Below are 13,432 nucleotides of genomic sequence, written 5' to 3'. Positions count from 1 at the left end.
TAATAACGAAGAGAAAGTCACCTCTGGAAGACATTGCTATAATAATAACAATAATAATTTATTTATACCCAGCCACTCTGGGCGGCTTCCAACAGAAAAATAAAACACAATCTATTAAACATTAAAAGCCTCCCTGAACAGGGCTGCCTTCAGATGTCTTCTAAAAGTCTGGTAGTTGTTTTCCTCTTTGACATCTGTTGGGAGGGCGTTCCACAGGGCAGGTGCCACCACCGAGAAGGCCCTCTGCCTAGTTCCCTGCAACTTGGCATCTCGCAACGAGGGAACCGCCAGAAGGCCCTCGGTACTGGACTTGAGTGTCCGGGCAGAACGATGGGGGTGGAGACGCTCCTTCAGTTTTAGGCTGCATGCAATACTATACCTTTAAAGCACATTCAATGCACATTCTTTCCCTCAAAGAATTCTGGGCACTGTAGTTTATGCCTGTGTTTGCAGCTCGGATATAAAGTGGTACCTCGCAAGACGAATGCCTCGCGCAACGAAAAACTCGCAAGACGAAAGCGTTTTGCAGTGGGGTTTTTTGGAGACTCACAAGACGAATTTTTCCATGGCCGTGCTTTGCAAGACGAAGTAGCCTCGCCACCCTGCGCTCTGGAGGCTGCGCGCGAACGGGAGAGCGAGCGCGTAGACGGCAGGCAGGCTGTCTGCTTCCCCCTCCCCACCCGCACAGCCGCCTGGGCCTGGGCCGGGCTTGGGCCGAGAGGTGGAGGCGCTCGGAAGAGCCTTAAAACTTTCCAGAGCGGCCATGGTGCTTGGGGGCAATGTGGCTGCTCCTGGGCTCGGCGGTGAGTCGGCGGCGGACGCGCACCCACAGAAAGGGGGAAATGGGGGGGGGCGGGAAAGAGCTCCGGCTCCCGAGGCTGGAGGGCGAGCTGGGGGAAGGGGAAGTGAGCGCGCCGCGGGGATGGACCTGCCGGAACCCCGGAGGGCAGCGGCTCCTCACCCCCCCCTCGTGTTCTTATGTCCCCATTAGGCTGAGGGTTGACATTCTTCTGACTTTTTTTTGCCCATAGGAACACATTAATAAAATTTCAATGCATTCTTATGGGAAATCGCGCTTCGCAGGACGAAGTTTTCGCAATACGAAACGACTCGTGGAACGAATTAATTTCGTCTTGCGAGGTACCACTGTATAATCTAATTGCCAAATGGCACCTCAAACCTAGCTATGACGGTCACCACAATGGAATGTCTGGACGCCTTTTTGCAGTGTTGTTGTTGTTGTTATTGTTATCATCATCATTTCATTTCTATACCTTTTTATATTTTAAAGAAGAAAGCTCAAAGCAGTTTACAACACATTAAAACATCAAACAATCCAAAATAAAACAAATTCAGGCTTTGAGAAAAGTATTTCAGATCCTTCTCTAAGTGACATTTTGTTTTCCCCAGTCGCTAGATCCAGAGATCTCTGCGTGGAACTGCGCCAGTTGCAAAGCACGCCTAGAGTCTGGCTAACAATGGTTTAGCCCTCAGAGAGTTACAATTCCTAGCAACCATCAATAAACTACAGCTCCCAGAATTCGGGGGGGGGGGGTGTATTTTGAGTGTGCTTTAAAGGTACAGTATGCATGCAACTTGCATGTCAAGAGTCCTATTCCGGTCTGAATCCAACAATCCTTTTGTTACGGAAGGCAACACTTTGCCAAGAACGTGGAGCTTTTGTTTATTCCTGTGACCAACAAACAAGACTGGAAAGAGAAAATGTTCTCTGGACTTTCCCAAGGCCATACAATGAGGACATAATCTGAGCCAAGGTGGAGGTCTCAGGCCTATTTTGAACGCCAGAGCTCCTACACCAAGGTTGCCTCTAAGGGTGTGCAGAGTGCCACTGTCCATCCCCACTAAATACACAAGAGACAATTCCCCACTATCTGCATACATGTGTGGGATTAAGAAAGGAGGGATTCTTGGTGAGAGCGTTTCAAAGGCTGGGAAGAAAATGCAAAAAAAAAAAAAAGTTTAGATGGGAGTCACTGCAGATCAGGCATAGCCAAACTCAGCCCTGCAGATGTTTTGGGACTACAACTCCCATCATCCCTTGCTAACAGGAACAGTGGTCAGGGATGATGGGAATTGTAGTCCCAAAACATCTGGAGGGCCGAGTTTGCCTATGCCTGCTCCAGATAGAGGCGGACCACCAGGAATGAAAAGGCTGCTGGCTCTATACTCCCAACATTACCTCAGGCACTTACATCACTGTTCTCTGCTTTATGATGACAGTTTGGGCATTTTCATATACTACGATCATGCACTAGCTTAGCAGCTCCCAAAGAACCATGGAAACTGACCCACTTCAAGGAGGACGGGGTGAAAATAAACAGGGGGGGGGGAAGGACTTCAATCAACTTTGCAAACTCAAAGTGCTCTACTGTACAGATCAGAACGATTAAGAACGACAAAGTGGGGACATGCAACAAAAATCTTGCTGTGTATCTTTAGCCCCCAACAATGAATCTTCTGCTCTGGGGCCCAGCCAACCTGGAAATGAAACCTTGTTTTGCTGTTCCAGGGCTTCCTTGAGGTTTTTTTTTTGAAAGGGCAGACAATCCCTCAACTGTAGAACAAGGCACCTTTTCCAGTCTGGCTGTACAAGTTCACCGAGACTGGGGATATGTGGCAACATTTTGTCGCATCCCCCAGTTTGTTCCTAAAGCTCCCTTTGTTGTGCTATACACAACTTCATTGTTATATAGCAGTTGGAGAAATGTTCCTACAGAACAGGCCAGGGAGTAAGAGGGAAGATATGGGACCTCCTGCAACAAAATGGTGCAGCGTGCCCCCAGCTACCTGAGAGCTCTGATCAAGGAAGCGGAGACTTTAAAGACCGGGGAAGGGATAAAGGGCACCTTGCCCACAAACACAACTACCCCAATCTTCCCCTCCTGGGCTATGCAGTGACAGGTACCAGCCAAAACACACCTGAACTTCTTACACTGCTATAGCAGGCAGGACTCCTGGAGAATTAAAAAGGAGAGAAAACTGTACTTTGTCTTTCCTTCGTCCTGAAACATCCCTGTATAGCATAGCTGAGAAGGGTTTTTTTAAACCTCACAGAAGGTAACTCGCTAACCTTATTCCCCCCACCCCACCCTGCTCCATCCTATATAATAAAGTGCAAGTGTCTCTGCGTCCAGATTCCCTGTGTCCGTGTCCACGCTACTGCGCATGTGCCCCACGGACACAGGGATTGGATGCAGAGACTGCACGCACACACACACACGCTCTCCCCCCCCACCTACCGTTTCCCTGCGGCCGCCAACCGCTGCTCCCAGCCAGACTGAGCGTTGGCAGCCGGGGGGGGGGGGAGAGAGAGCGTGTGTGTGCGTCCAGCAAGGACAGGTCCCGGGGTTTGGAGAAGCGCTGCACAAGCGCTTCTCCGAACCCCGGGATGTCTCCTTCCTGTCGGCGGCTGGGGGAGAGGAAGGAAGGAGGAGAAAGGGCTGCTTTCTCCTCCTTCGTTCCTGTCCCCCTGCCGCCGACAACAAGGACAGGTCCCGGGGTTCGGAGAAGCGCTGCACAAACGCTTCTCCGAACCCCGGGATGTTCTAGCGCCCGTTTACTCAACGGGCTGAATTACACTAGTACTTACTATAAGCTGTAGGGACTTGAGCAGGTCAATTCCTTCTTTTCTCTAGTATTGTTTTGAGGTGGGTGGGGTGGGGTGGGCAATATTCTATTTTTTCCACCACTGCCTACTTTATCTGATGAACTCACACAATCTGCCCCCGCCTGACCTGATTTATTTATATCTCAACCCCCACCCGCCCCTTTCTCAACTGCAGCCAGCATTCTGTGGCCTTGTCAGGATTTTCTTGTTACTGCATTTTTTTAATTTAAAAAGTTCTTTTTCTTTTAATTTACAATGCTGAATACTTCTGTGTACCGAGAGAGACCACGGAGGATATAACCCCCCTACCCATACTTTTGGGTAGCTTCCAACCCCTTAGCTTTTGCGAATAGCGGGAATAACGCTAACAAGCAGGGACCAACAACAAAATGTCGCAGCGCATTCCCAGACCCCGGCCCCGGGATTCTTAGTAATAATAGAGAGTTTGGTGTGAGAGGCCATGACAGCACTCAGCACTCTCTCAAGACAGCTATCGTCAAAAGTTCCTTGGGAGGAAGTAATCGCCGTCAAATGAGCTTGCAGTTTCCACAAGTCATTTGCGAATAGGACAAATACGTAATACATCACAGGCTGCGATAGTCCCTGTGGTAAAAAAGAGTGGACTTGAATCCAGGAGCACCCCAACCCCAAACTATGCAGCAGTTGGATTTTTGCAGCTGAGGAATGCTGTTGGATCCAGATGCTTTCCAGATGTTCCATTTTTTTCTACAACTATAAGCAAAATATTGCTGGCCAGTGGCTGGTGCATAGCCTGATGTCCTTTTCCAGGACAGGCTCTAGGGAAGCCAAATCCAGCGAAGGGTTGGCCCTGACTTTCCCACACACATTCAAGGAAGAGAGTGGGGTGCAAGAGAGCAGAGACAGGCTGGGAGAGGAGAAACAGCCAAGTGTTGCATTAGCACACACTAGCATTGCAGCAGCTGCTGTCCTGCAGGTTCAAAACTTGGCACTGTCCATCAGGCCTGATCTGTGCTTGGCAGGAATGGGGGGTCTTCTTGGCTGGACCGCACAAAACCTACAGCCACAAATCCACTCCTCATTCGCCACAGCAGAAGCAAAAGAGAGGTCTGGAGCAGGCCTGCACAATTTGAGACCCACAAATCAGAAAACAGCCCGCCGGGAAACCCCGCTCAACCGGTCTGCCAAAACCAGGCCAGCAGAGCTGTCAACACAGTTGTGGGGCGAGCATCTTCAAAAATTTGTCCTTTTAACCTGCTTTTGGCTGTGTGGCACCCTGAGAGGATCCAGCCACATTCTCCTGCTTCCAGCTTTTTCAGATGTGAGATACCCTCTTTGGAGAGGGAGAAGACCGGGCAGTTATTCCGCACAAAAATTGGAGATTTTCGGAAATGAGCACAGCCGCACTCCAGGCGATCAGACAGCAAGCATCCTATGACCATCACATACCGGTACCCTGTTTCCCCATCCAAGCTGCCACATCCGCCAGAGGAAATCCTGCCAAATTCGCTTGCCGGTCAAGAATCCGGATACAGCACAGACCAAAGTTTCCTATCCAGTTCCTGGTTGGCTTTATCTGGCTGAAGGATCAGGGACCCTCTGCTAGCTTTCCTCCCCTAGCCATGACTGCTTCCCTCAAAATGGGATCAGCATCCATGGCAGGCTTCTCCAGACGTGGAGAATTGGGGGGGAGGAAGGAGGATGTTCATATCATTTCATTTGGTCTCTACCTATTCTACTTAAAGCTTAATCCATGTTCCCACCTCTTTTCAACCTCTGCAGCAATTTCCTCTTCTTGTGCGCCATTCCATCCATAATGCCCCAAATGCTTATGTCTTCACTGAGGCGTCCTATAGAAATTTATAAAACTGGAAAACAAAACCGAGCTCCTGGCAAGTCCTCATCGCCTCTGTAATTTGGGATCTGCAGCACAAGCCTTGAAAGGAACGGCTCACATCAGAGCTAGCAGGGTGATGTCAAGGAATCTTCATAGGTCCGTGGTTTTCAATTTAGAATCATAGAATCGTAGAGTTGGAAGAGACCACAAGGGCCATCCAGTCCAACCCCCTGCCGAGCAGGAAACACCATCAAAGCATTCTTGACATATGCCTGTCAACCTCTGCTTAAAGACCTCCAAAGAAGGAGACTCCACCACACTCCTTGGTAGCAAATTCCACTGCCGAACAGCTCTTACTGTCAGGAAGTTATTCCTAATGTTTAGGTGGAATCTTCTTTCTTGTAGTTTGAATCCATTGCTCCGTGTTCGCTTCTCTGGAGCAGCAGAAACCAACCTTTCTCCCTCCTCTATATGACATCCTTTGATATATTTGAACATGGCTATCATATCACCCATTAACCTTCTCTTCTCCAGGCTAAACATACCCAGCTCCCTAAGCCGTTCCTCATAAGGCATCGTTTCCAGGCCTTTGACCATTTTGGTTGCCCTCTTCTGGACACGTTCCAGCTTGTCAGTATCCTTCTTGAACTGTGGTGCCCAGAACTGGACACAGTACTCCAGGTGAGGTCTGACCAGAGCAGAATACAGTGGTACTATTACTTCCCTTGATCTAGATGCTATATTCCTATTGATGCAGCCCAGAATTGCATTGGCTTTTTTAGCTGCTGCATCACACGGCTGACTCATGTCAAGTTTGTGGTCTACCAAGACTCCTAGATCCTTTTCACATGTACTGCTCTCAAGCCAGGTGTCACCCATCCTGTATTCGTGCCTTTCATTTTTTTTTTTTTGCCCAAGTGTAGTACTTTACATTTCTCCTTGTTAAAATTTGCATTTGAGGGTAGCATTGCTTGCCTCTACAACTACTTGGCAACTTTCGCAGTCTCGCGATGCACCCAGAGCACTGTCTGATCAGGAATCACTGATCAGTTAGGTTTGAGAGCAAGGGGAATCAATGTGGTGCCTTTCAGATGTTATTGGACAATGTCTCGCACCATCCTGGCCAAGGGTGAAGAATTATGAGAGTTGTAGCCCAGTAAAATCTGGTTAATCCTCTCTAAGGCTTATAAATGGGAGGAAGGATTCTCCACTGCACGTATGGAGACAGTTGTGTGGGCACTCCTGGAAAAATACCCATGCTGCACCTGGAGGATTGTGCCAACTCACCAATCCAATACCAGTCACCAATATACCCTTTCTGGGAAAAGGTACTCGAGAGGATAGTGACTGGGCAACTCTATGCCTTCTTGGGTGACATTGATCTCCGCCCATATCTCTTTCATTACCAAACAGTCCGACAATAGCAAGAAGTATAAAATGCTCTTCAATAATAAGAATAAGAATGCAGAGTCTTGCTAGTGGAAACCAAGAGGCACAAATCTCTCTTGAAATAGATTTCAGGGTGTTTTGAGGCTCTTTCTGTTCCAGAGTTCAACATCTAGGCAGAGGAGAGAAAAATCTGTTTTCCGTTTACAGTATCGGAAACCAAAGGAAAGCCGATTTTAAAAAGTGATGGTGAAACCAGAGTTTGGTTTGAAGCTGCCTGATGAAGTTAAGCATGTTAAGTCCAGACACTGCCTGAATAATAATAATAATAATAATAATAATAATAATAATAATAATAATTTATTTATACCCCGCCCATCTGGCTGGGTTTCCCCAGCCACTCTGGGCGGCTTCCAACAAAAATATTAGAATACACAAATTTCTTAAAGATTAAAAGCTTCCCTAAACAGGGCTGCCTTCAAATGCTCTCTAAAAGTCTGGTAGTTATTTTCTTTTTGACATCTGGTGGGAGGGCGTTCCACATGGTGTGTGCCACTACCGAGAAGGCCCTCTGCCTGGTTCCCTGTAACTTGGCTTCTCGCAGCGAGGGAACCGCCAGAAGGCCCTCGGAGCTGGACCTCAGTGTCCGGGCAGAGCGATGGAGGTGGAGACGCTCCTTCAGGTATACTGGACCAAGGCTGTTTAGGGCTTTAGGGCTAATAGGGAGATCAGTCAGGATCCCCTGGCTCTAGGCTGCTTAGTGGGGGGGGGGGGACTGATGATGATGATGATGATGATTTGTTTCTTATACCCCGCCCATCTGACTGGGTTACCTCAGCTGCTCTGGGCGGCTTCCAACAAAAATTCAGGAGTTGACCCCTGAAGTTAATAGACATGACTAACTTAGGTTCATCAATATCAATGGGTCTACTCTGAGTTGGACTTATTTGAATACCACACAGTAAATTTTAAAAAATGAAGCAGAATCAGTTCGTTTATGATAAAAGAGGTGCTGGGTCTAAAAAACTTGTCTGGAAGATATCAGAGAAAAGAAACTGGCAGCCAGGAATGGCTCTGCCAGGAGCAATTTTGTTAGCAGGTAGGTAGAACTGTAGGCTCAAAGGCATGGAAGTTAGGCTGGCATGTGCCAAGCACACATATTCATTTTAAAAAGCAGCAACACAGCTTAGCCTAAAAGTAAGAAGCTGTGTCAGAAAGTAAAACAGCCTAATTTTTTTAACGAGGAATTTATGCAAAAGCCAGAATGATTAAAATATGATGATGATTGATAGATAGATATAAAGGGAATTACTCAAATGCAAGAAAAAACTTTGAAAATGGGTCTGGCAATAATTATGTGAAAAGCTGTAATTTAATAAACACTCATAAATACAAAAAAAGGATTGTTGTTGCTGAATCATTGCTATTTGTGAATTGCCACTTGCTTTGAGCACAACTGCTTTTGTAAAAGCATCACATATCTTTAAAACTGCAGTAATCTAAAAACGTTAGCAGGAACTTGCCAAATGCAAAGGGAGCACAGAACTCTGCCCATTGGTCTTTTTTTTGGAGGGGGGGGCGAAACAAAAGAGGTGAAAGCAAAGGACTGGCAAAGTCACAAATCAAGGACATTAGCATGTGTTTGCACAGGTGAGCATTTCCTTTTTAAACAGGGCTGGGCCACAACATCTCGCCCAGATACCTTCTTCCCTGTGCTCTACACACACAAAGAGGCATGGTGTGATTCGAGTTCAGGTTTGAGGAGGCAGCGCTCATTGGTCAAACTTGCCAGAGATGCTGCTGATATATTAATTGGCCGCAGCAGAGCAGCAGGTGCATGGGGCAAGCAGCAGGTGAACGGGTGGAGTCATTTCCCCCCTCTCCCCCCAATATGCAATGACAGTTCCAGGGAAGACGAGCAGTTTTCTGGAAACGTCAGAGTCTATTGGGTCTCTGACGGAATAAAGCTGAAGTGGCAGATCTCTCAGCACAGTGCACAGGGAGGGATTGCCATTTCTCTCTACCACCACCCAACACACACACACAAAACCTGGGAAACAAGGACTATTAATCATTATTATTATTATGCATTACAATTTATTACCCATCCTTCACCCTAAGGTCCCAGAGCTGGTCACAACAATTAAAGCACAACATAAATATTAAAATGGCTAATATGGCTCAAATAAATATATGCTCGCATCACCCCAATTCTCCAGCTCCATCATCCAGAACAAACAAACAGGCCCTCTGTCTCCACGCTGCCATATGGACCCAAGACACTAAACAAGAAGAGCGTGGAGTGTGGGATCCACTTGGCTACCCCTGAAGCCACAGATGGAGAGAGGTGCCTGTGCTTCCCCCTCACCCCCACCCAGCCCATCTCCAGGGTCCAGGAGGGAGGTGCCCCCCCCAAGATACAGCGCTCCGTCGCAGCAACAGCTCAGAATCAAGGTCTCCAAGGCAAACGCCATGTTCCCAGCAAGGATACCCTAAGGGTAGGGAAGGCGCCAAGCAGGGGGTGGGGATGGGGAATTAAGTCGCATGGTGGCACTTGGGGAAATTACATCTAAGGAGGGGGGGGGTGCAGACTGAAACCGATAAACAGAAAGGAACGGGTAGACGGAATATGTTAAGAGGAAGAATTATGCACCTCTGATAGGCCCCCTGTCCACACACTTCATGTGTGAAAGAGCCACCACACATCAAGCACCACAAATGAGGAGATTTCTGGCTGTTTCAGACACAATGCTGTGCAACGCAGCAGGCAGGTCACACACACACACAAATGATAGGGCAGCTCACCAAGCGACTGTGCATGTGTGCAGGAGCAGAGAGGTGGGTGGCTTTATGAAATGCATGAGATCAACAAGCAGAATGCAAGACAGGCAGACAACAGGTACATCCAAACAGAGGTCAAAAAGGATGTGCGGAGGGGGGGGGAGAAATGGGTGTGGACTGGGAGAGGCAATATTCTGGTCGGATGGTATACAGACAGAAGCAGAGGGGGAGAAACAGGAGGAGGGGGGAGAGAGAGAGACGGTGGCTCAAGGATGGGGACCGCAGAGAGGCAGACAAAGGTTCAGGATGGGCAGCAGTAGAAGAAAAGACCCTGAAATAAACAGATTGCCATGTAAGGAGATGGCCAGCCAAAGGGATGGGTGTTAAGGGGAGGAGAAAGAGATGGTGCGAGCAGGGGGCTGGCAGATGGAAGGTGGAGGGAGCTCAAGGAGGTAGGGAACGGTCGTAAGAAAAGACTAAAACCCTGCCTTCCCCCCCCCCCCGCGCACCCAGCTCCAAAACCCTCCCCCCCCCAACCTCATCCCTGTCTATGGGAGGGAGGGAGCCCTGGAGAGTCCCACCCCGGAGCCTTGTGGGAGGGGCGCCCAATATCGAGAGAGGGGCGCAATATTTAGGGGGGTTGTGTGCGTGATCGAGTGGAAGGAATCGGCGCGGACCCACCCACCCACCCACCGCACCACCACCACCCCACCATTCCCGCTTCCCCACGTCGCATCTCTTTCGCCGCTGTCCTGCAAGATCCGGAAGGATCTCGCCCATCTCCCTTTTGGGGAACCAGCAGACCAGAACCGAGGGGAACCCCCTCCCCCGACCAAGAAAGGCGGAGGCGGGAGAAGGAGCACATACACACACAATACACAAAAATGGGGGGGGGGGGTTTGAAATCCAGCTAAATATATGCCTCCATTCCCACCCACCCCACTTTTTCTGGAAAAGCGCCACCGCGCGCCAACAGCTCTCCCACCCGCAAAAATGGCACGGAGCAATACCTCCCCCACCCCACCCCAAACTGCCCCACCCACCCAGCAATGGAGAGCAGATCTCCAGTTCCCACCACAGATGGGGGGCTCCCTCGACTCACCCCCCCACTACCCGCCTTCTGCATGCAGACCCCCGCACCCCTTTCCTTCCTCTCCGGCGCCCCCCGCGCGCTCACTCACCCTGCGGGCTGGGAGGCTCCCCGGGCTGCGCCTTGCCGCGAGCCGGCCAGCCGGGGCCGACGAGCAGCGGCAGGAGGAGGGCGAAGCGCATCGCCAGGGCCGGCGCCCGCAGCATTGTGGCCGCCCCCACCGGCTCCCCGCTACCCGGCCATGGCGCGCCCGGAGGAGCCTCGGCGGCAAGTCGGGCGCACTGGCTGTGCAGGATCCGGTTACGCGGCGGCGGCAGCGGCGGCGATTGTGTCTCCTCGTCCCCGGCAGCCCCCTCCTGCCCGGCGGGGAGAAACTGGACGGCTCCACCTGCTGGAACAAGCCAGCACCGCCGCCGCCGCTGCGTGTCTTCTCTCCTCTTCTTCCTCCGCCTCCTTCTTCTCGGGTGCTCCGCCTTTAGCTTACCTCACCTAGAAACTGTGTCCAATGCCAGGGAATAGTCCTGGGCAAGGGAAAAAAATAAAAAAGTTCAGGGAAAGGGAGGGGTGCACTGTGCCTCTGAGCATGTGCAGAACGTGAAGATTGTTCCAAGTAAGACTCGCCCCCTCCGCAGGGCTCAGAGGCGCCGTTCTGTGGATTGGCTTTCCCCTCTTCCGTTTCCTTTCCAAGGCTATTTTCTGGGTGTTCAACGCGTCTTCAAATGCAGTGGATGGACTTCGCAGCTTTTTAAGATGCCAATGTGTACATTATTATAGAATCGTGGAATTGGAAGGTACCCCCAAGGGTCATCTAGTCCAACCCCCTGCAATGCAGGAATCTCAGCTAAAGCATCCATGGCAGATGGCCATCCAACCTCTGCTGAAAAACCTCCAAGGAAGGAGAGTCCACAGCCCCCCACCCCACTTTCAGATATTGGGGCATGTGGAGCCAACGTATTGAAGATGCATGACCAGGGGGGGGAACCCTCAAAATTGCAATTCTTTGATGGTTCAAGGCTGTCCCTGTGTTTTTATCTGTTTTATGAGCTGAAGGCATATCGTCTTGCTTTCATATGTCCTACTCAAATTATTAACAAATCCCAGCAAACCTGGTCTGCTTGCTACATGCATTAAACGGCAATAAATGTTCTATATGCCTCCCCACACCTGAGGAATATGCCATCTCTCCCAGAATTAAAAACAACAACAGGTCAATGTTCATTTGCATCTTGCCCATTCAAACAAAGGCTTCGAGCTTTAATCAACTAATTGGCACAACAAATAAAGAAAGGGTTAATCCCAGATTAGCAGCTTCCCCCACTCCCAAAATATACACTACAGGGGTTGTACCAGGAAGTAACAAGCAGGAGACTCAGAAATCTACACCCAAAGCTGGCAGACAATTTGGTTTCTGCACTGAAACTGGTGGGTTTCTTCTCTCTCCAATAAAGAACAACAGGCAGGTGAAGTGATTGCCTTCATTGCTCAGGTATCTGGTTTTAGCTGCTGCTTCATAACATTGTTAATTTTTTTTGGTTTTTTAATTGTGTATGTATAAATGCAGTGCTTTTTTATATATGGGGGAAAATGTGCCAGTAATCACCACAAAGTTGTTTACACCCACACCCACCCACCCACCCACTGCTCTGGAATCTTTTGGATGAAGGGTGGTATACAAGTGTTTGAAATAAATGAATGAATCCTTTAAACCTGGATCCTGCACGATACTAATGGGTTTCCAACTATTGGTGAGGCAATTATAGCTCCCATGTTACAGTAATTGAAAGTATTTCCTGTCACAAAGCTGGTAGAAAAACATGGTAAAAGAATGGTAAAAAACATGGTAAAAGAATTAAATGGTATCTTTTGTTTATTAAACAGCAAAATGCATTTTACACTCAAGGTAATATGTCCCATGCCTTCATTAGCCTCTGTGTGAGCTCAGCAGATCCCAGGGGGTGACACTGCATGGAGGAAAAGAACCCCCACCAGCCTTTTCTGCCCCGCCCCAGCTTGGGAATAAGCCCAAAATGGTTCTCCTCTCCTGCTGAAGATTTGGACTTGTTTGAGGCCACAAAGAGGAGGTGAAAGGCAATGTTGCTCGTGCAAGAGGAACAATTCCAAGATCATCTTTGTGTCTTGGAGGAAATGGTCACAACTGGGGAGCTGACGGGGCATTGATCAGGAATGGGCACTGCTCCTTGATCATATGGAGTCTACCATGCCTGTTATGATTCACTCCTAAAGAAGAACTCTGAAGCGACTGAACGGACCAGCCTCTTGTAGAATGACAAGGAAATGTGGCACATGATGAATGGAATTGACAAGCCCAACTATATATAATTTACAGTACCAAATTTTGAACAGAGTATAGGTGGCAATGACATTCTTCTTCTGATTGCTTTCATGATGCATCGAGTCTATTTGGCATGTTTTATGTCTATTAATGCGAATTAATTCTGCACTTTAAAAAGAGTGCTGGGTTTTTTCCCCTCCCTGCTTGTTTCTCCAAGGCCTATTTTTTTCCACTTAAGAATTAGTGAGTTTTTGTTTTGTTCTTAATTTCATGGATGGCCTGTGTCTTCCAGTCAGGACCTTGTTTTTAAGGGTGAAGGAATCACTCTTCGGTGGTGCTAACCATGAATGTGCATATTGCCTACTGTGGGCATCTATTTAGCAAGAGAATGAGATGCGTGCAGAAATATAGCTGAGGAAGGGTGTTAAATTGCGGAGC

General features: G+C 48.9%; 1 protein-coding gene across 2 annotated transcripts in view; it reads right to left on the bottom strand.

Annotated features, from left to right (window-relative positions):
- Positions 1-11,330, bottom strand: part of FAM171A2 (family with sequence similarity 171 member A2) — a 40,246-nt gene extending 28,916 nt beyond the window's left edge. For both annotated transcript variants that reach the window (XM_060282335.1, XM_035134992.2), the window contains exon 1: positions 10,793-11,330. In XM_060282335.1, coding sequence (XP_060138318.1) covers positions 10,793-10,907 — 115 coding nt within the window. In that variant the 5' untranslated portion in view covers positions 10,908-11,330. The remainder of the gene's footprint in view (positions 1-10,792) is intronic.
- Between the last annotated feature and the right edge of the window lie 2,102 nt (positions 11,331-13,432).

Source organism: Zootoca vivipara, chromosome 13 (assembly GCF_963506605.1).
Source record: "Zootoca vivipara chromosome 13, rZooViv1.1, whole genome shotgun sequence".
Classification (NCBI taxonomy): domain Eukaryota; kingdom Metazoa; phylum Chordata; class Lepidosauria; order Squamata; family Lacertidae; genus Zootoca; species Zootoca vivipara.
Note: the sequence above shows the minus strand (reverse complement) of the source record. Positions and strands in the feature narration are given on the sequence as shown.